This window comes from Scomber japonicus, chromosome 15 (assembly GCF_027409825.1).
Source record: "Scomber japonicus isolate fScoJap1 chromosome 15, fScoJap1.pri, whole genome shotgun sequence".
Classification (NCBI taxonomy): Eukaryota; Metazoa; Chordata; class Actinopteri; order Scombriformes; family Scombridae; genus Scomber; species Scomber japonicus.
The window spans coordinates 25,063,064-25,087,691 of record NC_070592.1 but is presented as its reverse complement, the minus strand read 5'-3'; the positions used below and the strand labels follow the sequence as shown (position 1 = coordinate 25,087,691).

The 24,628-nt window shown below is 38.5% G+C and overlaps 1 protein-coding gene across 1 annotated transcript in view; it reads left to right on the top strand.

Annotated features, from left to right (window-relative positions):
* Nucleotides 1–250: 250 nt before the first annotated feature.
* The window catches only part of kcnk9 (potassium channel, subfamily K, member 9), a 43,102-nt gene continuing 18,724 nt past the window's right edge, over nt 251–24,628 (top strand). Inside the window, exon 1 of the mRNA XM_053333926.1 lies at nt 251–863. Within this exon, the coding sequence (XP_053189901.1) occupies nt 251–863 (613 nt within the window). The remainder of the gene's footprint in view (nt 864–24,628) is intronic.

Here is a 24,628-nt window from a genome sequence, read left to right as displayed (position 1 = left end):
GCTAAAAATAGCCTGAATGCTGATGAGGCTACAACGAACAGGTTGGTGTTAAGCTGAAACTTAGAGACATGCGGAAAGATGCCTAGTTATAGGACCTTTAAATTCCTCTCAAAGTAAGAGTGGAGCATCAAAGCAGACAAAAAAAGGATCTCTCAGCGATTATTTATTTGGTTGTGAGCTTTTATTGAGACCAGTTTAGTTCACTTGAGGAGAATAGAAACCAGCAGACGATCTTGGAAGCTGCTTGTTGATGGCACTGCGCACCGGGAGGACTTGGTTTGGGCAGGTCTTGCGCAGGGTCTCTCGGCTGCAGGGCTCCTGGTCCAGGCGATCTAGCAGTCTCTTGTGTCTCTCCGCGAACCAGGAGCAGGATCTGGGAGTCTGTCCCCGGGATCACCGTAAGGCGAGGGAATTCCACCGCTGCCCCGACACCGGCGTCCACCTCGGTCACCGTCACCGGAGCGCACCTTTCTGCGCCTCCGCCTCCAGGCGCTGTCCACACGGCTTTCCTCACGCTTGCTGCGCCTTCCCGGGGAATCCGAGGGGACATGAGCCCCTCGGTCGCCGGTTCCTGTTGGCCATGAAGCGGCAAAACGTGCGGACCTTGTCCCTGATCATTTGCACGTTTACATACCTGCTCGTCGGGGCCGCCGTTTTTGACGCCCTGGAGTCTGACTTTGAGATGCGGGAAAAAGAGCAGCTGGAAGCCGAGGAGAAGCGTCTCCAGGGGAAATATAACATCAGCGAGGATGATTACCGCAAACTGGAGACCATCATCATGGAGGCTGAGCCCCACAGAGCCGGGGTGCAGTGGAAATTCGCAGGGTCATTTTACTTTGCCATCACGGTTATAACCACCATAGGTAAGTCTTAGTCACCCCAAACCTGTGTGCTATAACAATCCTCTATAATCCTTACATCACTGCAGCGCAACAGGACGTGGTTTATTATGAGGACAATTACATTTTCATGGCAATACAACGCTCTGTAGGCAACAATTACGCGGGAGCACATCTCAGTTCATCTTATATTCAGAGAAGCCTCAAACAAACCGAGCAGCTGAGTAACATGTACATACTAACTACCACAGCTCTTTATATAAAGTTTTAAGCAACATGTTGCAGTGCTGACTCTGTGGCCCCAAAGGGAGTTACACTGCGTGGATGAACCTTTGTCATCGGGGTCACGCAACATTAGAATATTTGGACTTTCATCACAATCACACATCATCTAATAAAACTGATGTGACGTGGCTTTGGCGCGCTCGAGTGCACTCACAAGGCTGAAGCACGCATATGATGATGTTCTTTTTGGTGCAGCTACAGTTGCGTTATGATTCAACTTGGACTTTGGTGCGTCACCGAGATGCAGCCCAAAGTATGACAGTAGTATACCGAGTGTGTACTCCCGATATTTCCCTCTCTCTCTGTGTGTGTGAAGAGTGTAGAAAGACACATGCAGAGCTCTGCAGGAATATAACGGTGCCGTGTGTGTGTGTGTGTGTGTGTGAGAGAGAGTGAGTGAGTGAGTGGGACTGATCGGTTGTAAAGAGAAAGCAGCGAGGATGAGCTGCAGTGTTGTGGTGCTGAAGGGACAGCTCCTCTGAGCCCAGCCGCAGGCAGGACTCAGAGTTTAGATCAACAACTGAGGTCTGACGTCACTTCTGTTGTATCCACTTTACTTTTTTCATTTTAAAATATTCACTGGATTAGATTCAAATTATATTTTTAGGATCGATTGGGAATTTGGAACAAATGATTGATGCGTAATTAAAGAGATAAAGGAAAGAGAAAGCAAGAAAAAAATGTACATTATAATGTGAATGAGAGCAATTTAAATGCACAGATCAGTTGTGTTATCATGAAGGCATTTTTCACCACTTAAAAGGAAGCATAAATTACATCAATTTGACGCCACTTGCGATGATGCATTTGCGTCACATTTTATTTATTTCAGGCTGTCGTGGTGTTGGTGGTAAACTGAGTTTCTCTATGTTGACGCTCCACCCCTGTCTACAATCAACCCCCCCCCACCACCACCACCCCTCTCTCCCCCTTTCTTTCTCTCTTTCTTTCTGCATTTTAATCACTAGAACACTGAATGAAGCTTTGGTGAATTGAGTTGGAGTTAATTGAATTAAATCAAACAAGCTCAAATTCAACCTTTCAATCAGTCTACTTTTAGATTATGCGGAAGGCACGACATTTAAAATTAACTCCCCTTTCCACAGAGGTCACGGAGATGCACTTTTCTCCATTATGGAAGTCAGATACTATTATTCAATATGAGGACTTTTAGCTGTGGAGAAACTAATGCACCAGGCCTGTCCTCCAGTTTGCCAGGCAACACTTAAAAAGGGGGGTTGGGGGGGAGGGTGGCTGCACAGACCAGTGAAGGTGGATCCGCTGTTGTTTCTAGGCTACAGCGACGAGAGCCATTGTAATATTCATGTTCTGTGAAGTGGTTACATTTACTCTGTCTCCTCTGCGGAAAGCAGGACGCTTTTTTATGCACCATCCGACTCTTTGCAGTAGTAACAACACTTCAGAGGACATTCAGACTTCTGTTGCTAAATGTGCAGGAGTCATCCTTATTTGGCCTCTTGTTTTTCTCGCACATAACCTGAGAGGAAGAGACACAAACCTGTTAAAGATGAAACAATTCAACTTTAATGTAGACTGTGAAGACATTTATTTGGCTACAATAAAGACAGAGAGGAAAAGACACTGTCAGAAGAAGTGATTATTACTTGTTCTGATTGCAAGAAATGAATTTATCACTTACATAGCACAAATTACACTCCATGTACCAACATAAACACCAATCAATAATGCTGACAACACAGCCTGCATTATATCCTGAAAACCAGTGTGAGACAGGGCAAAGCAAACAATTTAATATGTGGTAATTTATCAACTTTTACTGATGGTAATAACATATTTTGTTAGAATTTTACAAGATTTTGCCCCTGTAAAGAAGCTATTCCAGGCCAAGTCTTATTAAAAGCAGTCAAAAGGGGTTCTTGAAGGGTTTGTTTACACGTTAGAAGAATTTGGAATGATATCAAGCATAACAGTAGAGCTTACATCATTGCATTTGAGCTCAATTGGATTATTTTAAATGTGGTTTAGCTTATATTACACCATCATACAGTATATATCAAAACAAGGTAAATACTCATACTGCTATTGTGATATCCACTCCCCTAAGGGTTAATATTTTATCTGATGTTATCTTGTCTTAAAAGGTGAATTTGGTTGTATTTTATATTTTTCTCATTGTCAACAAATTCAACCCAAAAAAACAAACCCAGCAATGAATTAATCCTACTTATAATTCTAAGGATTGTCTTATATTAAAAAACAGATCAATGAGCCAATTTGTTGCACTTTATTACCAAGAACACACACTGTAGTCCCCCCCACCCCTCCCACCCAATACTCACTAAAATATCAAATATCTCTTTAGCCACAGCTGAAATGGCCCCCAAACAAATACACTCTTTCCTCCTGTGAGGGTAAAGTTTGCCAAAAACCGACAGTGCCTACCTGTTTTAGGCAATATTTTTTCTAGATTTACAGCTTCACTAGGAACAAATTGGCTCCGAGCTGAGAGCAACAAACAAGAAACAGACTAAAATGTTGGTTTTGTTCTTGACATGGGATTTATTGACAGTAAAAAAAAAACAGAATATCACAACCTTTATCCTTCAACCATATCTCTCAACCCCAGTGTGATGCCCGCTCTGTGAAATAGTCGATACTGCATTTTGCCTGCCGTCTGTCTGTATTCAGTAAAACTAGAGGTAGCATTCCATAAAACTCAAAGTAACTTCTCTGTTAAAAAGAAAAGACAAAACAATAGTAAAGTGGTAATACCTCACAGACAAGAAAATACCACGAGGTTAAGACAATCAGAGGAAAATATCTTTCTATTAGGTTCATATCCTTTTTGTGATTTGCCTTCCACCATCTAGACGCTCCTCATGCGGCAGACCCATTTCATCTGACATTGCGAGTAGTTTGATTCCAAAGCTAAGAATTATTTGCAGGTGCCCGGGCGGCGGAGCTTTGATTTGATGAGTTCTCTAGATGATTGGAAGGCTGTGCTCAAACATAATGTTCGGCTGACAGTCTAAGATGTATCGCTGTACCAACTCCTGACTGTTAATGCTTTGGTAGAATATTTCCTTATAAATAATAGAAATGGATTTGCTCCTCTGCACTTGTATCAGCACATTTTTTCCAAATCATTATTTTGGACAGTAAAAGTGAACAAAGTGAGACTAGCTTTGGTGAAAGAGGAGTCTGCTGCTAAGATAAGGAAACCATTTGGACTGTGTCAACGATGAGCTGTTTGTGGAAACTAATTAAATTTAGTGTCATCTTACGGGACTGTAAAAAGAAGGTACAAAGATGTCTATTAAGATATGTGTCAACACGCTCTCTCACTGCTCTCTCGCTACTCTCTCGTTGCTGGATCTGTATGTTTTCAGCTGAATAAATCAAACCAGACCCCAAATAACCCTGGAGAAACCTAACAATAAACGCCACCATTACACATCCATCATTTGTTCACCTCAAATCTGACGACCTGCTCTTTATTTTCCCAGTAACATCATAGCACTCTCAATTGTTGCACTTACCTCGGCACCCAGAGTATAGTATTTTATACACTCAGGTGAGAAATTAATAACCCAGAAAAAGCCCCCCTAAGAAATACAGATGCTTTCATACAGGGTATGAGGGGTCACTGAATAGTTTAATGAGTGTGAAAATGATTTGAGTCATATGCTACGGCTTTCACAATCCCCCAGATCTCAAAACAAATTGAACACCTGTGGGAGATTTTGGACTGCTGTGTTAGACAGCTCTCCCCCCGCCGCCATCATCAAAACACCAAATTAAGTGTTTTTTGGAACAATGGTGTTCATCGCTTCAATAGAGTTCCACAGACTTGCTGAATCTGTGCCAAGGAGCACTGAAGCTGTTCTGCGGGCTTAAAAAAAAACAAACTTCATGCTTGGTTTTTCCCTTTCCGTTGTATTGTTAATGCATACATACAGATTTATCAGCCTTATGTCAACATCCTCTCCTCTTTCACCTTCTTTGTCTTCCTCACTGTCCTCCTGTGCTGCATTCCTTCTTCTTGTCATCATTGCCCTGAATAATAATTAAAAGCACATCTTATTTGCATAAAATGTATCAAAATTGAAAGAGATTCATCACGTGATGTAAATGTAAGGGAAGAGTAAAATAATAGAATGTAGAAGAATGTGAAATAAAAGCATATATACATATGTATTAAAATTACATTTCAAAAATCCCAAGAGCTGCAGTACAAGAAGAGGTAACATTAGTGGTTGCATCAGTTGTAGGCATTGTAGTAGAAATACAAGTAGGAGTATTAGTAGTAGTACTAGAGGTAACAGCAATGGTAGCTGTAGCATTTGTAAGATGGACTGTATCATTATTAATGGTGTAAATTGTATTGTGATAATAGTGGCCATACTGGTAGTAGTTGCAGAGGTATTAGTAGTAGCACTTGTGGTAGCGAGTACAAGTACTTGTAGCAGCAGCAACAGTAGGTGTAGGTATTTTCGGTAGTAGCAGTTAAACTATTTGTAGGCGAAGTAGTACACTAGCAGTAGTGGTGTCATTAGTAGTAGTTTTAGTATTGACTGTAGTGGTGGCATCAGCAGCAGTGGTAGGGATACCAGCAGCAGCAGTAGTAATAGCATCAACAGTGGTGGTAGTAGTAGTAATAACAGGAGTTACAGTAGTAATAATAGCATCAGCAGCAGTAGTAGTAGTAGTATCAGTAGCAGCAGCAGTAGTAGTGGTAGTAGCAGTTACAGTAGTAGTGGTAGTAGCAGTAGTAGCAGCAGTAGTAGTGGTAATAGTAGTAGTAGTAGCAGTAGCAGCAGTAGAAGTATAGGTAATAATAGCACTTACAGTAATAGTAGTAGTAGCAGCAGTAGTAGTAGTAGTAGTAGTAGTGGCAGTTACAGTAGTAGCAGCAGCAGTAGTAGTAGTAGTTGTGGTAATACTAGCTGTTACAATAGTGGCAGCAGTGGTAGGAGCTTCTTTTCCAAGCTTTTGAGACAACATTGGGGTAATGTAACACATTAAAAAGTAGTAGTAGTAGTAGCAGCATCAACAGCACTAATATTAGTAGTAGCAGCAGCGTCAGTAGTATGTGCAGTAGCATTGGTAGAAGTAATAGCAGTAGCAGCAGCAATCAAAGTAATTGCAGTATGAAAAAGGCTGAATCTTGGGCCTGCACTTTAAATTGAGTACCTGCAGCTACACATTTACTCATGGAGGACTTCAAAAACTGAAATCTACAGCTCCAGGCCTCACCTGACTGTGCTTTACTGATAACAGGCTAAACACTGTCAAATCTTCAGTTCTAGGGAACCTCTGGTAGAAATCAGTGATCAGATGCTCATCCTCATTATCATCATAGCTCCATAAACTGCGTGTGAGCCCGAGAAAAAAAATGTCCTGAGGTCTGAAATTGGAGACCAGCTGTGATACTGTTAGCACATGTCAGACCAGATGTCTTGAGGGGTCCGTCTCAGTTGCCATGATGAGGCTGTAAGAAATCCCCTTACCCCCTCCACAGTACTACTCCTCCATTCTGACTGAGCTGCAAGTCGACTCTATTTATTTCTGTGAATAATTGCCCCCAATGTGACAGTTAGTGATGACAGCATGTGGTCAGTGCAAGGTGTTCTGACCGAAACTCGAGGGAGGATAGCAGCTGCAGCATGCTGTAGTGTGTGCATACACCTACCTTTGTCACAGTGTTGAGTCGCTCATGTTGCCGGGAGACTAAAGACAGCTTAAAAGGTGAAAGTCATCTCTGCTAAATGTCTGGAAATATCAACATGAGTAGATACAGTAGATATGCAGCTCAAGGACTGACTGTTGTGGATATGTGAGCTTACATGAGACCAGAAATATTTTTGAGCAATAATTCATATTTTGCTAAAAAATCCCATCTTTAAATTTTAAGATTATCATTCCAAAATACTCTACAATAATTAACTTTTTCCTTCTTGTGTTGTTAGAGTAGTAAGGTTTCTGAAACAAGATTTAAACCATCACCACCAACATTTCCTGGAACTCAGACTAATGAAGTTTAACCGGGTTTAGCAGCACTTCAAGGCTACATTAAATGGCAGACGAAAACATAATTGCTTTTTAATGAATAATGTATTTGCTATATAAAGAATAATTAAATGAATAATATGTTCTGAGAATTAAAATTAATTGCAGATTTTACAGGCTTTAGTTATGAGGTTGGAAGCTTCATATGGTTCTTGAATGTCATGACGTATTTAAAAAAAAAGATGAAATGGAAAAGTATACAATGTGCAAGTTAATTATTAGCATGATTTGGTTAGCATGAGTAAAAACCCAAACAGACAAAGAAAAGAGTGTTGTCTATGGAAATTCAATCACAGCAAGTATCAAACTACTAAACATACTAGTTGACAGGGATTGAGAAAATGTATGTATAGCAGAACACGCTAAAAATAACACCATATAAAGTTATTTCTTTAGAACCTTTTAGCAGTTAGCAACAGTTGTCTACTCACACATCCAGAAGACATGGGAAAATATTAGCAATTATTTTGAACCATGTTTGTGCCCACATGAATTTTAGTTCAATATTAGCTCTGCTTTTAACACAGTTTTGGTCTCCACCAACTCATGAGGGAAATATCTTTAGCTGTTAAACACTCAACTACGTTCACAAGCTAGTTGCTAACTTTGCATGCTGGCTGTTGGTGCTGGGCAGATAGCATACAATGGGTTTAATTGATATTTTTGGGTGGAAACAGCTGCCTATTGTGGCTGGAAACTGGATTAAGAAGAGCAAAGTTTGTTGTACATAATAGTAAAAGCAAAGTACATCTTTGCTAAAATGCTAAAGAGTTGAGTAATAATTCTCTGTGGGTTTGTTGCTATAGACAATATAAATCATCCCTTTTGCATTACATATAGTTACTGGATCCAGTACTCTCAAAACTAGTTTTTGCAGTCAGTAGATCCAATTGTAATGCTCTGTCATACCAGTCAATGGTTTGGACATATTTCCTCATTCAAGTAAATGGGAAAATGCATCCAAACGTTTGACTTGTACTGTATGATATTAACCACAATGGGATAAGAACCTAAGGAAATCCCAAATAAATATTCCAAATCTTATGATAGCTCACCAGTCAAAAATGTGAACATCATCCATTATTATTTACGTATTATTATAAAGTTAAATGCTTTTCTTTGAAGAGCAATTTGAATAGGTGCCATTCTCACAGGTCAATTCATCCTGTGTCCTCGCAATGAAAGCACTTTATGAAGATGAGTCAGATGGGGTGTCTTTGTTGGACCTATTGTGTCAGCCACGGTTTCCATTACGCTGCAAAGCAACTGCCACTCACAACACATCTTTCAGCAGGATTTCTTGATTCACACTCATACAGTTTATGTGCCAGTAGGACAAGTCCACTTAATGAGAGTGCATTATGATTCAAAACCTTTCAAAAGAATTCATTATACAGTATATGGCCTTTTATAAATGACATAGACAAAACGGAAGGTAAATTATGACTCCCAGTTGGTGATTATCATTCAGGAGAAGTATCACATTAAGCTTGTTTGTACCTTAAAACTCCATAATGTTATTTATTATGTTATGACCTTTTGTCTACACAATCTAGGATAACCGTAGCAGTTTAGGGCTTAAGTTGAGTCCAACACTTGTCTGTTTTAAAATAGGCTGGATCCACAGAGAGTTTTGTATATGATTTAGATGCAATATAAGAACATATTTGATCCAGGCAGGGTAATAATAGTGTGCCTGTAATGGTTTGGGCATTGTTGTATACATGTTTTCAAGGGGACATTTGCATATAGTTGATGTGCTATATGATTTGTCTGATACTCCACACAGGCCAACAGCTGCTAAAAGCTGTACTTTACTCCTGTTCGACTGTCATCCTCTGGTTGATTAAACACAGTTCTTGATTCCTGAATCTTGATAGGGAATGTGTGGTGGAGTCCTGAAGATGTGGAGCCACTGGTGCTGAAAGTAGGTGCGGCATGGTGCCCCCCACTTTACCCTCTTCTCATATTCTTTTTAAGCATAGACTGTAAAAACCATGATGTCACCCTTTGGTTTGTGGACTGCCATTTTGAAGCCCCAGATTTGGCAATTGAATGTCGCCATATTTGAATTTTGGAGCCAGAAATGACCATTTGCAATCTATGGTTAACTGTGATAATGCTAATGTTAATGTAAAATATTGCTAGCCGAAAACAAACCTAAAACCAAAATGCACTAACTGGAAAAACCAAACAGCCGACTCCTTACAGAGTCTTTTAGTACAACCAAACTCTGAAGATGTTTAGGTGACCAAAATGTTACAATTCATTTTCAAGAGCTTCAAGCACACTGTAAAATAGCAGCAGCTACACTTATACTTCGTGAAACTGGGTTTACACCTTGGTTGTGTAACATAATCATCACTGTTGCCGTGGTAGCTGCTTGTCAACCACAAGGTAGCCATGATCTACACTGCTTTATCGTCTATTTTACGCCAAATGGGACCTTAATTTACAAAATGAACATCATGCTGTATTGAAAAAGACTGGAAACTATATAGCAATTGGAAAAGTTAATACTGATGTAATAAATCAAGTGAGTAGTAGGGTCATTTTCTCATAGACTTCCATACAATCAAACTTCTTTTTTCAATCAGTGATCACCCCCTGCTGACAATTATGAAGGATACGGGTTTAAGGCACTTTTGCATTGGCTTCAATTTCCAGACTAGGAGCTACCCACTTGTTTTTCAAGTCAATCACTTACGGTAAGAAGATCCTGCATTTTGTTTCTGTTCATGTCAACAGCAATGGTAAACACAACAGCTTGGGAGCACAGTGCCAAAGCTTTAGGTCCATCCTGTAGGTCCTGTGGGCTGCCACTTGTTCAGCCCTGACTGGTTTGAGCTGAGCCCTATTTCTGCTTTTCAAAACTGGTATCTTAATAGAACTTAACATGGAGCATTAGAAAGAGGGAAAGAAATATGGTCTTGTATAAGACATATTATAGGCAGTAAAGTTACCTTTTACATTGACCAGAGCGGTTTCCAGTGCTTCATGCTTTTCCCCACAGCACAGAGATTGGTCAATAATTACAACTGCAGCCTGGGTGTTGGGTGTTTTTAATTAGCAGAGATGTGGACACACAGAGCTCTCCACAATCACAAACCAACTTGTATTTTGCTTCTTTAAGTCGCTAGTATTTGTCATCTATAACATGATCCACTGAAATGTCAGAATACAGCTATTAAAGTGACTGAGGCAGGTCTGAAATGTAGTAGATTAATGTCTGAGTCTTACAATAATGTTCAGGTGTCACTGAATGTAATCCGAAATGTTGCAAGAACATCAGTACCGATGTTCTGTTAGTTGCCCACAGCTGGGTGTGTGACAGATTCTTTACTTTAACTTTATTTAATACCTGCAGCATCACACAGCAGCTCATACAATGAGTGTGTCTTTAGATTGAGATAGTGATGTGCATATTTACTTCATTAACATCTGATTGGTCAGGATCTGACACTAATTGATTTGTGTTGTGCTACACATCTACACTATTGACTGTATAGAGGTCAGCTGTTACACACAGATTCCTGTTTTACTGTATATGGTGGAATTGTGTTCAATAAAGCAACACTTACAGTATAGATGAATCCTAAAATGTTCAAGTAGATAAAATCCAAGATAAGCCTAAAACCCGTACCCACTTGGTCCCCCCACCTTCCCAATGTCTGACTGTCCTGTGTAAAACAATACAAGGGGCTGTGTTAGTTTGGGTGTGTTATTAAAAATCATGATGAGACAATGAAATATGATCCAGAAAGTCTAGTTGTATTAACAGATTATTGTGATCACAAAAACAGTGTACAGTGCTTTGTAATACTGACAACTCTGGAAAGTTATTGCTGCAACCCTGTTTACTAGTGTGCACATGTGGAAGAAGTCTGAAAAATATTGACAGAACCATGTGTACACAAAGTATGAATCACACACACTTTTTGGCCCCTGCACTTCTGAAATGAATTCAGTGCCCCTTAGTGTGGAACCTCTGGACAGTGATTGCTGTGTGTTCATGGGGGTAAATGTACTTTTTGAGATGGTCTGCAGGGTGGCTCAGTTTAGGTGAACACACAGATTGTCCATCTATGCTGCATTTTGTCACTGATTGATTGGAGAGCTGGATATACATTATCACTATACTTCAGGGCAGTTTCCCCCTTACTTATCCTGGCAGGCAGCAGAGTTCTTTCATCCCCAAGAGAACCTGTTGATGGTTCTCCTGCTGTGTTGGTGTCCTTTGTTCATACCTTGTACAAGTCTCATTTGAACATCAGAAAGCACAACCATGGGGATAGTCAATAAGCTCACTTGCTCATGAATTTTCTTGATGACATATGGACTGTAATCCCCTGGGTTTCCCATTACTTAGTATGGATTATGTAAATCTCCAATACATCAAACAAACAGGATTTCATTACTTCCTCTTTTAAGCAGCAGTTAATGATTGATTGAATGATTGAGCATATTTTATGTCCAGGTGATTCGCTCATTCATAATGTATGACACAGAGTTTCATAACAGGTGTTTCTATAATGATTAAAGTATTAGGCAATGTCTTTTTTATTATGCTCACATTTTAACAGCATTTTAAGGATAAAGGGATAATTTTTAAATGCCATGAACGTGTTTCTCACAGATTGTATGTTCCTCAAATGTTTAGTTATCATCAAAGCAAAAAATAAATAGAGATAACTTATATAGGAATCACACAGCTCATCATGTGAAAGGCAATAAAATATAAACTCAGTTAACTTCCTTCATAATCACACAGCAGCTTGTTCAGTGAGATTATAGCAGACCTTTATCGTGGGTATTCTTTTGAAACATCTTTGGCTTTGGGGTGTTTATACTAAACCCTATGGTAATACTTAGAGGGTCACTTCACATTTATAAATATTTTTTCCCTTATCTCTACTTCTAGCTACCTGGTGGCTAGATGTCAGTTATCTAGCTATGATGATAGTTTTAGTTGCTCCCCCAAGCTGCGATTATCCAATCATAGCTTAGCAACTGTAACTACTCATGGCAGGCCTGTCAAGCTTTGGATTTCTCATGTTGAAGTGCATGGAGCTGTAGTAAGAGTGATACTCTGTATCTAAAGGGGTTGTAGCCTTTGTCGTACAATACAAGCACAGGAGCAGAAGTATGAGAAATTAATGAACACTGCGCTTATCTGCTCTACATTTTCATTTCAAATACTACACTATAACACTAAGGCTAGCTCTGTGCTGCGATAGCTACACAAACAATGCTACTTCTTTAGTTCCATGTCTTCTTAATGGACCATCAAGTGGTGACTTTTGCCAGAGACAAAAAGATTTAGTCTCAGTCCTTTAGAATGATATCAGTCTCAATCAACTGACAGACTTTCGCTGTTGGCATGTTGGCCTTATGCTAGCTAGCTACAGCTGTGAAAACAGTCATTGTTTTGGCTGATGGTGGTCTGCTGGAAATTAGAAGCTTTCTTTTGTTTACTTCTGTGTGAAATTGAAGACCTATTGCTGCAAAAAACTACTGTCTGTCTTCTTTGTATTAATGGAAAACTTGGGTTGTGGGGCTTCATGAACTGTCAAATGTTTAGTACTCTATTCTCCTCCATTATATTTACATACAAGCACAACATTCATGTGTATTCATGGATACCAAAGGATACCATGGATATCAAAGCGTTAAATCAGAAAATGTATAATTTGGTCATTTATGTTCCTTTAAAAATGTAATGGTAATTTTTCTCTTTCTACCAGATCATTGTCTATTTTGCTTGAAAATTAAGAGAGATCCCATCCATGTCAACACACATAAAGAGATTTGGTGAATTCACAAACCACCAAAGATTTAAACCATATGAAGATCTGGAGCCCCATTTCATAACCTGACGGACAATTTAAACAGTTGAGGCTGATCAGTATGCAGCATCTGAACACTCCTTTCATTATTTAAAACTTAACAGAAGTAATCATGTTTGCTTTGCTTCAAAACAATTTAAAGTGTCGTAATGTTCCTTCAATTCATTTGATAAACCAGGAGTAATTTGTTTACATCCGTATTTGCATGTGGAATGTTAAATCATAGTGTTTAGCCTTTTCATGGTTTAATTTTTGATGGAACATCTATTAAAAAACAAATAAGACTATTTGTTAAAAAAAGGGCAGATTCCTCTGTTGTAATTCTCGAGTCTCTGCTGTTAAATTACCTGGATGTAACCAGCAAGTTATGTCAAAGATTAATGGAGTGTTGCTGAAGTGTTTAGTGGTTTTGTTCACTTCAGATTTTTATTTCCATGTTCCCAATTTATGAGATCAAATCTGTGCTGTATATTAACACCTCAGTGTTTGGCAGACTGCTGTAATTTCTAACAGTGTTAGATGAATTTGTACTCGCCTTTCCTCTTGAAACAAGAAAGTTGTTAATATACTGTCTGACTGCTGCTTATTGAAAAATGATTTGAGGCATTCACCCTAGTTGCACTTTGTAGCCAGTAGATTATTTTCACTTTGCCGGAGCGTCCTACCGGGAGCTTGATGGAGGTCTCCACACAGATCGATGGGAATGTGTTCCTGTGGTGCTGATGCTCTCTGTGGGAGTCAGTGGCTCTGGAGCCGGCTGGTCTGTTTTCACTTCTCAGAGGGTAAACTGTGCACACAAGGTCCCTCGGTACAGCACAGATTGCCCTGTAGCTCTAACCTCGAAAACAAATGACAGAAGATGAGCTTTATTTATCCACAACAGAGATATGAGAGAGTCTTTCTACTAGTATTCTTCAAGCATGTTTAAACATTGCCTTATCTTAAAGGGAAATTCTGGATTATACAAACTGGGTATCATTTTCATAGATTTGTAATTAAACCTTTATTCACATCAGTTAACTGCTGCGATCAAAGAGAGGTTATGGTAGCAAATCTACAAGCTTATTAACAGCCTGACTGATGGAGTTTGTTGTTGTGATGTCGTTATGTACCCAGATTTCAGCAACTGCTTAAATAGCAAATATTAAACTGCAATTTGAAGATCGGCGTTTGGATTCCCAACTCCTCCAGTCCACATGTCAATGTGTCCTTGGGCAAGATACTTAACCCTAAATTGCTTCAAATGGCTGTGCCAACAGTCTCTGTGAGTGTCTGTGAATGGCTGAATGTGACTTGCAGTCCTAGAAAAACGCTATATAAGTACAATCCATTTCACTTGGGAGCGACACAACATAAAAAAATGAAAGTGAATGTACGAGCAAACAGTTACTATTTACAGTTATTATTATGTGTACCATATTTATGTTGAAAAATCATGTAGAGCAGAAAGTTTTTAGTGGTAATGTATTTGCCAAATGTGTATTACTGAAAGGGGAAAATAACGTCAGCATTGAAACATGTAAGAAAAAGTTTCCGTGCTGATCAATCACAGTTCTTGCAATCTTCTTTCTGAATTTCCTCTCATGGTAAGCCTGATGTGTAGTTTCATGGAGGAGGTGCACATTAGCTGTGATGTAGTCTACAATTTAGCTATTGACCCTACACATATTGCCACCAAAAAGCATACAACACATTTAAGTATGAGTGAAACTATAGCATTAATTTAAAGCTTTATGCTTTACATTAAGGATCAAGCCACAATAAAGATGTTTGATTTTCCTGTTCCTATTCAAGCCACATATTATTACAGCTATGCTGAGTTTGGTAGGCGAAGGCACACACCAACTTTAAGTTAACTTTTAATCTAGTTCCTTCCTGGCTCTACACCTGTCATTCACCTCATAGGGCTATAAACAGCAACTTGCTTGAGGCCGAATAAACAGGTTCCATAAATCTACAACAAGTTGTTGGTGACACTTCCAGCCGCTGTGGCACTGACTCCATCTATCATAACAGTGTCAGTGGCTTGTGGCCAGCATTTTATGAGTGTCTTCTCATCTGTGTAAAGAAAGAAGAACCTTCTATAATAACAAATGTGTCTCACAGGCCAGCAAGAGACTTCCTTTTAACCTCTGAGTTTCTTCAAGTGGTGGTGACTGGTGGTTCCACTCCAGCACAGATGAAGCAGAGTGGGGTGACAAGCACAGTGGGCTCATCCAGGCTCAAGTGGGCCAACAAAGAAATGGTCAGTTGGGATATATCTAAAGGACATCAAGCATGACTTGTACTGTCCAATTATTTATCTAGGAGGGATTATCACAGTGACTAAGCAGCTGATATTTCTGACATCAGAGTCTTTGAAATGTAGTAATACAATAAATCTTATGCTATTCAATACACATGCTTCACTAGTGCTAACAAACTGCAATATTACTTAACATCACTAAACCTAACTTGAACCTCGATGTGCCAATTTCATATATCTTCATGAAAAATTAAAAAAAATAACATGCCGAACACCCACTGCAAAAGGGTCTGCTTATTAATCATATATAAGTATTAATGCAGTTATTTCTTTGAAATATTGATATGAGAACATTAAATATTGCAATGTCCTATAACATGCATGTTGGGATACGTAATGTATGAGACAAGATGGTATCAAAGTACAGATTTTAAATTTTATACTGTAACACCACCAGATACTGACTTACAATGCAAGAGGTTTAAATTCATGCTGCAAATGTTGTTAAACTATATAAGAAAAGAAAACTTAACCCTTACATATGGTTTGAGTCATATTTGACCCATTCTGAGATTCGAATTATTAGAGTCTGTATTTTATGACTTTTCCTATAGTGGTTTTAAAGGTTACCGTGAAGCCTACCATTCAAATGTTGTTGCATCCCTCACTTTCAATTAATTAACAGAAATAAATATAAATGTTATGTTCCTGTTTTAGGTAACATAAAAGCATAATATAGTGTAAATGTCAATGCACTTTTCCTATAATAGTTTCAAATCTAAATAAAAGGTATAGGCTCTTATTATAAAGGAATGCTTAAGCCGGGTCAGAATATGAACAGTATGTAAGGGTTAAAAGATCATTCAGTTTTTTTACATCTTAAATCTTAATTTGTTTTTGTAATTTTGGCCATTTCTTTTTTTTCTTATTATCAACAAATCCCATGATGAGAAGAAGTATATGATATACCTTATTCCTCAGTGCATTCAACTCCTTTATTGTCCGAAACTATTGTAAACACTTATCCATCAAATGTGTATTAATCCACAGCTAAAAATAGTCCCCAGTAAATACACCCTTTTCTTCCACTTTGAGTAACATTTGTTAAAAACTGAATAGCAGAACAGAATAACTTAGCCTTTAAAAAAAAGAAACTATATATCAATAGCCTGCTTTAAAAATTGTACATCTTCACAATGAACCAATGGGCTTGGATTGTTGGTTTTGGTCATTTCATTGGATTTGGTGACAATACAAAAAATATAGAATAACACCAGCCTCATACTTTCTGTATCTCGCATTAGGAATATATTTATTTATTTATGGCATTATTATACTTTACACCTTAGAAGTTATTATTTCCCAACAGTCAGGGAAGAACGTGAGTGAGCAGTGCAGCACAAGTTTTGACATTTACCTCACATCATCCATTGGTTGCCAGTTGCCTTTTGATCCACTATGGCTGCCCTAGGCTGAGTCAGCATGACACAGTACCCAGCTGCCAAACGGCTGGGTGTTCCTCCTTGCTGCTTAGACACAAGAAGGATTTGCATTTCATCTTATTGTTATGTTCGTACTCTATTCCCGCAGTCTCACATCGTGCTGCTTTCCCTCTCTGACACATTGTCTCCCTTAAGTACCCGCACGTAAAACTCCAGGGTAATTTATGTAATTTGTCAGCGGGAACAGTAAGAGTGCAAATGACCAATGCTACTCCATCACTACCACCTGCTGTTAATTCTCTCCTGCCGGACCCTGACAATCATCTTTTCTCTCTGTAGCTCTTGCACTGTAATGCACTCCCACACAGTCTTATCACAACCACTTTATTCCATCTGTAGAAAGAGTGGGAGTGTGTGGTCTCCTGTATGAGTTATTGCAACAGAACAGCAGCATGAAATCAGCGTTGGAGGCTTGTGCACAGTGTGTGGTCCGCTAGCGTTTTTTTGAGTAGTGTCTCTGATACTAAATGCGGTACCCCTGGAGGGTGGAAAACAAATACAGTGCAATAGCACAGTGACAGTAGAGCTACGCAGGCTTGGGAAAAAACAAAATAAAAAAAAAGCAGTGAGATGAGATGAGGGTATAATTCTCACAGCATCAACTTGCTGTTTACATGGAATTGCTGAGTGAGCATATGAACACAGTTTTTTTTAATCATGTGATGATTAATGCATGCACGCAATATAAATGAAATTATAAATAAGTGAAAATGTGCAGCTGAATTTATATTATGATACACAATATTCAACATGTGCTTTCAAGAACTGCGCAGTTAGTTAATTGCTGCAATATTATATGTGCAGGTGTATGATGATTCATGTAAATACAAAGCTTGAGCAGTTACATGTCATTATGTGCATATTAGAATTGCAGATCTGTCACATAATTAATTGCTATCAAGTCCAGCTAACGTGATACAAAGTGGACTGAACAGAGTTAAAGGTGAAAAAAAAACAGGAAAACCAGCTTGCAGCCAATTCTGTTCAGCTGGATTGAGCTTGGAGAAGCCACATGACAAACAAGCTGTAGTGTGGAGCCAAGAGGCAACTAGCTGACCATTAGTGAAGGCTGCCCAGCTGCTGCGGTTCAACATAATGACAGACCTGCTGGGACTAACATTGCATGTCTTCGTCTCACAAAAAAAAAAAAATACCCGAGACATCAGTTTGCGATGACCTTCTGACTAAAGCAAAACATATCAGTGTTACAAGTCTGTTGGCAGAGAAGGCAGCAGGGCACACCAGGCCAAGTGGTGTCAGTTTCTCTTGGGAGATGATTTTAGTGAGAATGCGAGTGCCTGTTGCTTAGCAGCACTCAATGGCCATATTTCCCGATGCTGGGCAATGAGCTTCATTAGGTGAAACAGGGGATATAGAGTGACACCTGGGACAGCTCCAAGTCCTGCCAGGAGCAAGCTGCAGGATGTGAATGCGACCTGACTTTAAATATCTGAAGAAACTGTCATGATTCAGCATCGGTATGATCACAGTGTGCTACAGCTGCTATAGAATGCACTCAGTGTAATGTTCTCTACAGAGGTTTAATTGACATTTTGTAGGAAGAGCAAGGAGATTATCCTTTGAAGTTAATGACAGTTATCAACACTGAGGCGAGCAGAGATACTGTTACTGTGCTCCCAGTTCCCCTTTATTCTCTAGTTCATCTGGTAGAACATAACACTACAATTAATCTTGCCTGGAGCACATTTACAGAGAAAAATCCATACCCGGGTAGAGCAATATTATTAATTTATTTATCTTTTTCCATTTCCATTTTATTTATTCATTTCTTCAAATATAAAAGGCACCAAATAACAAATGCCAAATCAGATACCACAAGTTAAGAAGCAATACAATTTTATAGATGACTTCTGCTAAAAATAAAATGGAAAAACATACAATATAAAGGGTAATCAATGACAAAAATTACTGAAATACTCATAAGGTAAATAAAAATAACATAAAATAAGGCACATAAAATGAACAGAGCAATGCAGACATTGAATACATACATAAAGGAGATGATAAAGCACAATGTAGCCAGATGACAGACATTGCTTTGTCACATTTTGCTCCAAGCACTTTGCATACAATTAGTGTGCATTACAATATCTCAGAGACTAATTGGCATGTCCAGTCTTACAAAAGGGAGGTCAAAGATGCTCCACTGATTTAAATGAGAACTGAATGAACCTGAGAATTCAATTTTAAAGCAGCAGTAATCAATATTTGATATCAACAATAGATCACATGACTACCTGTGAAAGGGGTCACTTCTAGTGATGAACCCAGTTAGAATTATCACACAACTCTGCAGTTTCCCCCAGCTCTGATGAACATTTAAACAATAAAAATCAATATATATATTTTGGGCCATTTTCTGCCTTTATTGGATAGTGACAGTTGAGAGAGGACAAGAGGGGAAAAAGACATGGACTTATATGCAACAAGCGTCCATTGCTGGATTTGAGACATGTATGTTGCAGTTTTGTTGCATGTGTCTTAACCAGTCTATTGGGGCTGACCCTGATGAGTGTTTTAATGTCTTTCAGCACACTGTTTTGGTTTAATGACCCTTATTGTAGGAGCCATGTGTTTGATTTGTACTAAATGTAATATTTCTTTCAAACACCAGGGGGTGCTTGGTAAAAGCCAGTCTGGGCACCATGTTATTATTGGGTGTTGCTCTTTCAACTTTATGTTGAAAGCTTATTAGAAATGACGGACAATCCAGAAAATAAAAGCCTTGTTTCTGTGTACAGTTCTAAACAGTTAAACCCATTAGTGGGAAACAGTGTACGATTTACTGTTACTTACTGTTTTAGCTTTTTCTCATTGCTCTGAAAGCGCTGCTTCCACATGCAGCATGCAGTGGTATTTCATGAAAAACCTGTTACACTGTTCAACACCAAACATCAGACATAGTTAGTGACTAACTGGTTAACATATTATAGCATTTAGCTCCTAAAAACCCACATATTTCCCTCTGGAGTTGGTGGAAACCAAATCGGAGTCAAAAGGAGAGTGGAAATTGGATTCCTGACACACAACTCTAAATGAATTCTAATGTTGCTCCGTGTTTGTTGGATGTGTAAACCAGCAGCTAGTTCCTCATATCAACTTTATGATAATATGTCAGTGTTGTGTTTATAGCTTGATTTTGCAACCCTCAAGTGGGCAACAATGTTACATTTTTGTAAGAAGTCAATAAAGCATACCACACGAGGTAGTTTGAATATGTGTGTTGTATATAGAAAGAATCTTTATCAAGCTGAGTGAAGGACTGTATTGATTAGGAGCAGAAATAGAATTTGCTGTTCTTTTCAGCATTATTTATGATAATGATGGATGTAAATATGCCTGCGCCTCCACAACACTGATGAAGAAAAAAACACACCATCATATTTATGTTTATGTATTTTACACACTATATATCTGCTTCAGTGACAGAAAAATAACCACAAATTGAGTTTGTGTTAAATGAGGAACAAACCAGGTGTTTTAACATAGTGATGAACCTCATTCTTCCATGATGAAGCAGAAATCCATACAGCTCTGGTCTATAATTGTAAGCTAAGAACAAGTAAGCCTCCCTGCCCAGTACTAATTACTGGTCTCTACATTATTGGCAGCCCATCAACATTTTCCTTGACTGTTTATTGGTGGAATAACTTTAAAGGTTGTGTAGCTGTTTCTGGAAATAGCTTTTGCTTTCAATTGCTTCTGTTCGAGTAATCTGGCAACGTTCCCTCTCTGCTAAATGTCTATTAAGAAGGTAATAAGTTTTACTGGAAAATGAAAGGATCCAGTAGGGAAGTGAATGGAGGGGTGTTGACTACAGAAACCTTTACACTGTCAGTCAGGCACATTGTCAGCTTCGGTGAGCTAAGTCATATCTTAAATGGTAACATCTGTTTCTTACAACTTGGATCTCATTCTCGGAACATGGCGACATCGCTCAATGTAATTCAATGGGGCGAGTGTAGCCAGAACATAATACAATATAAATATAATATAGAATAACCATTTTATCTAATGTTAAAACTGAAAGTGAGCACATACACAATCTTGATAACAGTCCCTCATTGCACTGAAAAACTGAGCATGCTCAAAACAAGGTCAATGTTGAACCAGGATGTTGGTCTTTAAACTATGATGGCGACAGTGTGTATAACAATATTTTACAGTCTGCATTTATTTTCTCTTTCAAATAAATTTGACAAAGTTGGGGGTTTGCTGGAAGTCGAGTCTTGACAGTAATTATCTTGTGAAAGTGAAATTGTAACACTGACATTATCTTGCATTGTTGTATGAACATGTGAAACAATTACCTCATTATTGTTATTCACATTAAGCAATTATCATCTCCCTATTACACACTTTTCATCAAGATATCTTCCCATTAGTACATCTGTTAAAACTCTCTACTTGATAATTGAATACTTTACACTGATATCACCTCATTATTAATGAGAGAATATTACACTGATGTAACCTGGCTATTGTTAGCAGGTTAGTTTGTTCTTACCCCACCATCATGTTGTCTTAAAAAAGTTATGCCCAATTATTGCTCCCCTCCACATCTAAATGATTTGATTTTTACACAAATGCATTTTGAAAGTCTTCAAATTATTCATATTTATTGATCAAATAACACTTGTGTTGATTGGCTGTGAGCAAGTTCATACAAAATGATATATTTTCAAGCTCCAGGTGCAAAAGGGATTGATTGCAGGTATTGTTTGATGGGAGACATTTCGATACTATTTGGTATCGATTTATTTCTGTCAATATCTTAAGGTACAGAGTTCCGATACCCAGCCCCTAACCCTAACCCTTACCTCTAAAAACAGCATGGCATTACCCCTGTTGTGCCAAAGATATTATTCTTATTATTATTAACTTCTTACAGCTCTCTAATTGCCTTATTCTTACCAAGCTGGATGGATTGTCAATATATGGCCATTTTCTATTCGACATATATCAGATCATACTGTACGACTGCTTGGGTGTCCTGCTCCACCTGACTTCTTTTTAGTAATGTTATGCTCCCAGATCTTGGTGATAAGTTCAGTATAGATGGTAATAATGCTGTAAATGCTGTATATGGAACCCAGGTTGCTGGAATGATCCTTTAAAGCTTCCTTGGGCAACTCTGCAAGTTGGAAGTGATGAATGGCAGCAAATATTTGAATTCCTTTCATTCAAAACTGCCCAGAGCACATTTATTATGTACCAAGCAGGCTTGTGTGTGTTCATTATAATACAGAAGGGTACATTTTTCTCACAAGGGAGCCTGATAACTCAGCTTTTTGTTTTGCCAAAATTCCAGCTAATGTAGCTTTAATTATCATGAGATTTAATGCAGCTCACAAAAGCCAAAGAGCAGCTCTCAACGACAGCAAGAACAAAACCCACTGTCAATCTAAAAAGAGCCCATACTGTGCACCTTATGTGATTTAAGCTCCCCGAGGGTTAATACAAGTTACACTCATTAATTCATACATGAAAAACAAACCATATATTTTCGATCTGAGTAATCTCACAAACCGATCCTCGTTCGGCCGCCCGCTGTGAAACTCACATGATCAGTGCAGCGTGCCACTGACAGCTTAACATCTCATAGTAAACTCCTCTAGTCATGTTTATCATCGGAGCTGCCGTAGTAGCTCGCTCACAGTCTGAGATCACTAGCAGAGGACAGATGCAAACAGTCTTCAGAGGGGAGACTTCAAAGACAGCTCACAGCGTGCATTTAAAACGGAGTAAATTAGTGAAACATCCTTTCAAATGAAATATGGAATTATGATTTGCCTTGAAGGTTGCAGACGCATGAGTCACCTTTGTTAATACTCATCTCCCCCGCGGTGTTTTATCAGTGAAGTTGCTCCTAGGAAGTGTTATGCCGGAGTGAAAAACAGAAGATTGAAGAGGGCTGCTGTAATGGCTATCTGATAAGGTGCCGGATGAGTCATTGTTGATTAGTAGTTTCTCAGGTGATAGGTAGGCCCCTAACTCCCCTTTGTGAGAGTACGCGTGTGTGCCCGCATGCATATGAGAGAGAGTGTCAGAAAGATAAATACAGAATTGTAGGTGTGAATTTGAGTAGGCAGCACCTCTATAATTTTAAATCCTTGCCATTTACCTCAAATGCTCTTTTATTATAAAGCATTGCTATCATCATCATCATCAAGAGTCTAACTTGAGCTAGATGTGACATGTCAGAAGACAAAACTTGTTTATACACCAAAAGGTTATAGAATATTCTCAATGATAGAGGAGGAAAGAATATATTTGAATCACTTTTGACTGGTTATCCTGCATGTATCTTTCCTGATCCTGCAGCATGTGTCTGTTTAGTATTCTTAAAGTGGGATTTGCCACTACAGCACAAACTTACCTCAGACAGTCCAATATGTATCATCTGAATCAACATAGGTAGCTCATTATGTTCACGGAGGACAATAAAAGACAGCAAACGAAAGATTGTGAAATAATTCTTCTCGAACTTGGGTTGTATTGATTATAAACTGTCATCCAAAACATAAAGTATTTGCAGGTGTTCAGGCTGCAGTGACTTGAATCTGTGTTGTTCTGCTGGTAATTAATCTGAGCAGACTGCTATAATGTCACGGTCACACCGGTCAGTCTGACAAGTTCTGGCTGACCTGCACCAGATGCTATTGGCTAAAAGAGTTATTGTATATCTTGTAGGAAATGTCATCGACTGACTAGATATCAAGAACAAAAAAAATATGTTATTTACCACTGTGATGAAATCAAACACCCTTGGCACTGTCAACAAGACAGGTGTAATCCAACATACCCAATCAATATTTCTCAGTAACAGAGCCACAGTAAATGTGCTGTTTCTAGTGCTTCACAACACTCTGTCATACAGATGTATAAAATAATAAGTATATTTCTGGATCAAAGCTGCCAACTGAAGAAGTGTGTCCCATGAGATCTTCAGTCGTATGTGTTGTCTGCAATACTGTGGTGTCTACGGTTTATGTATTGTCTATGGTATATGTAGTGTCTACACTATGTAGTATCTATGGTATATTGTATGTAGTGTCTACAGTACATGTAGTATCTAAGGTATATGTAGTGTCTACACTACAGTATATCTAGTATCTAAGGTATATGTAGTGTCTACACTACAGTATATCTAGTATCTAAGGTATATGTAGTGTCTACACTACAGTACATGTAGTATCTAAGGTATATGTAGTGTCTACATGTAGTGTCTACAGTATTTGTAGTGTCTATGGTATATGTAGTGTCTACATTACGGTATATGTAGTGTGTAAGGTTTATGTAGTGTCTACAGTATATGTAGTGTCAACATGTAGGCTCTACAGTATATGTAGTGTCTATAGTATATGTAGTGTCTACGGTTTCTGTAGTGTCTATGCATATGTAGTGTCAACATGTAGTGTCTATGGTATATGTAGTGTCTATTACATGTAGAGTCTATGGTATATGTAGTGTCTACAGTATATGTAGTGTCTATAGTATATGTAGTGTCTATAGTATATGTAGTGTCTATAGTATAAAGGCTCAACCACTGTTGAGGAAGTGTTCACATCCTATATTTACATAAAAATAGGAATACAAAAGTGTAAATGTACGCCTCTCCAAGTAAAATAATGTATTCATATTTTTTTCTAAAGGTCAGCTTAAAAAATAGCAAATTGAGTCTTTTTTTAATCATTTATATTTTATAGATTTCTGCAGTGTGAACAAACACAAAGAACCCCTAATGAGAGATCTGTACAAAACAACAGTAATAAATATTGACATGCAAAAAACAACCTACCCACCACACATAATGTATAGATATATTAAATTAAAGAG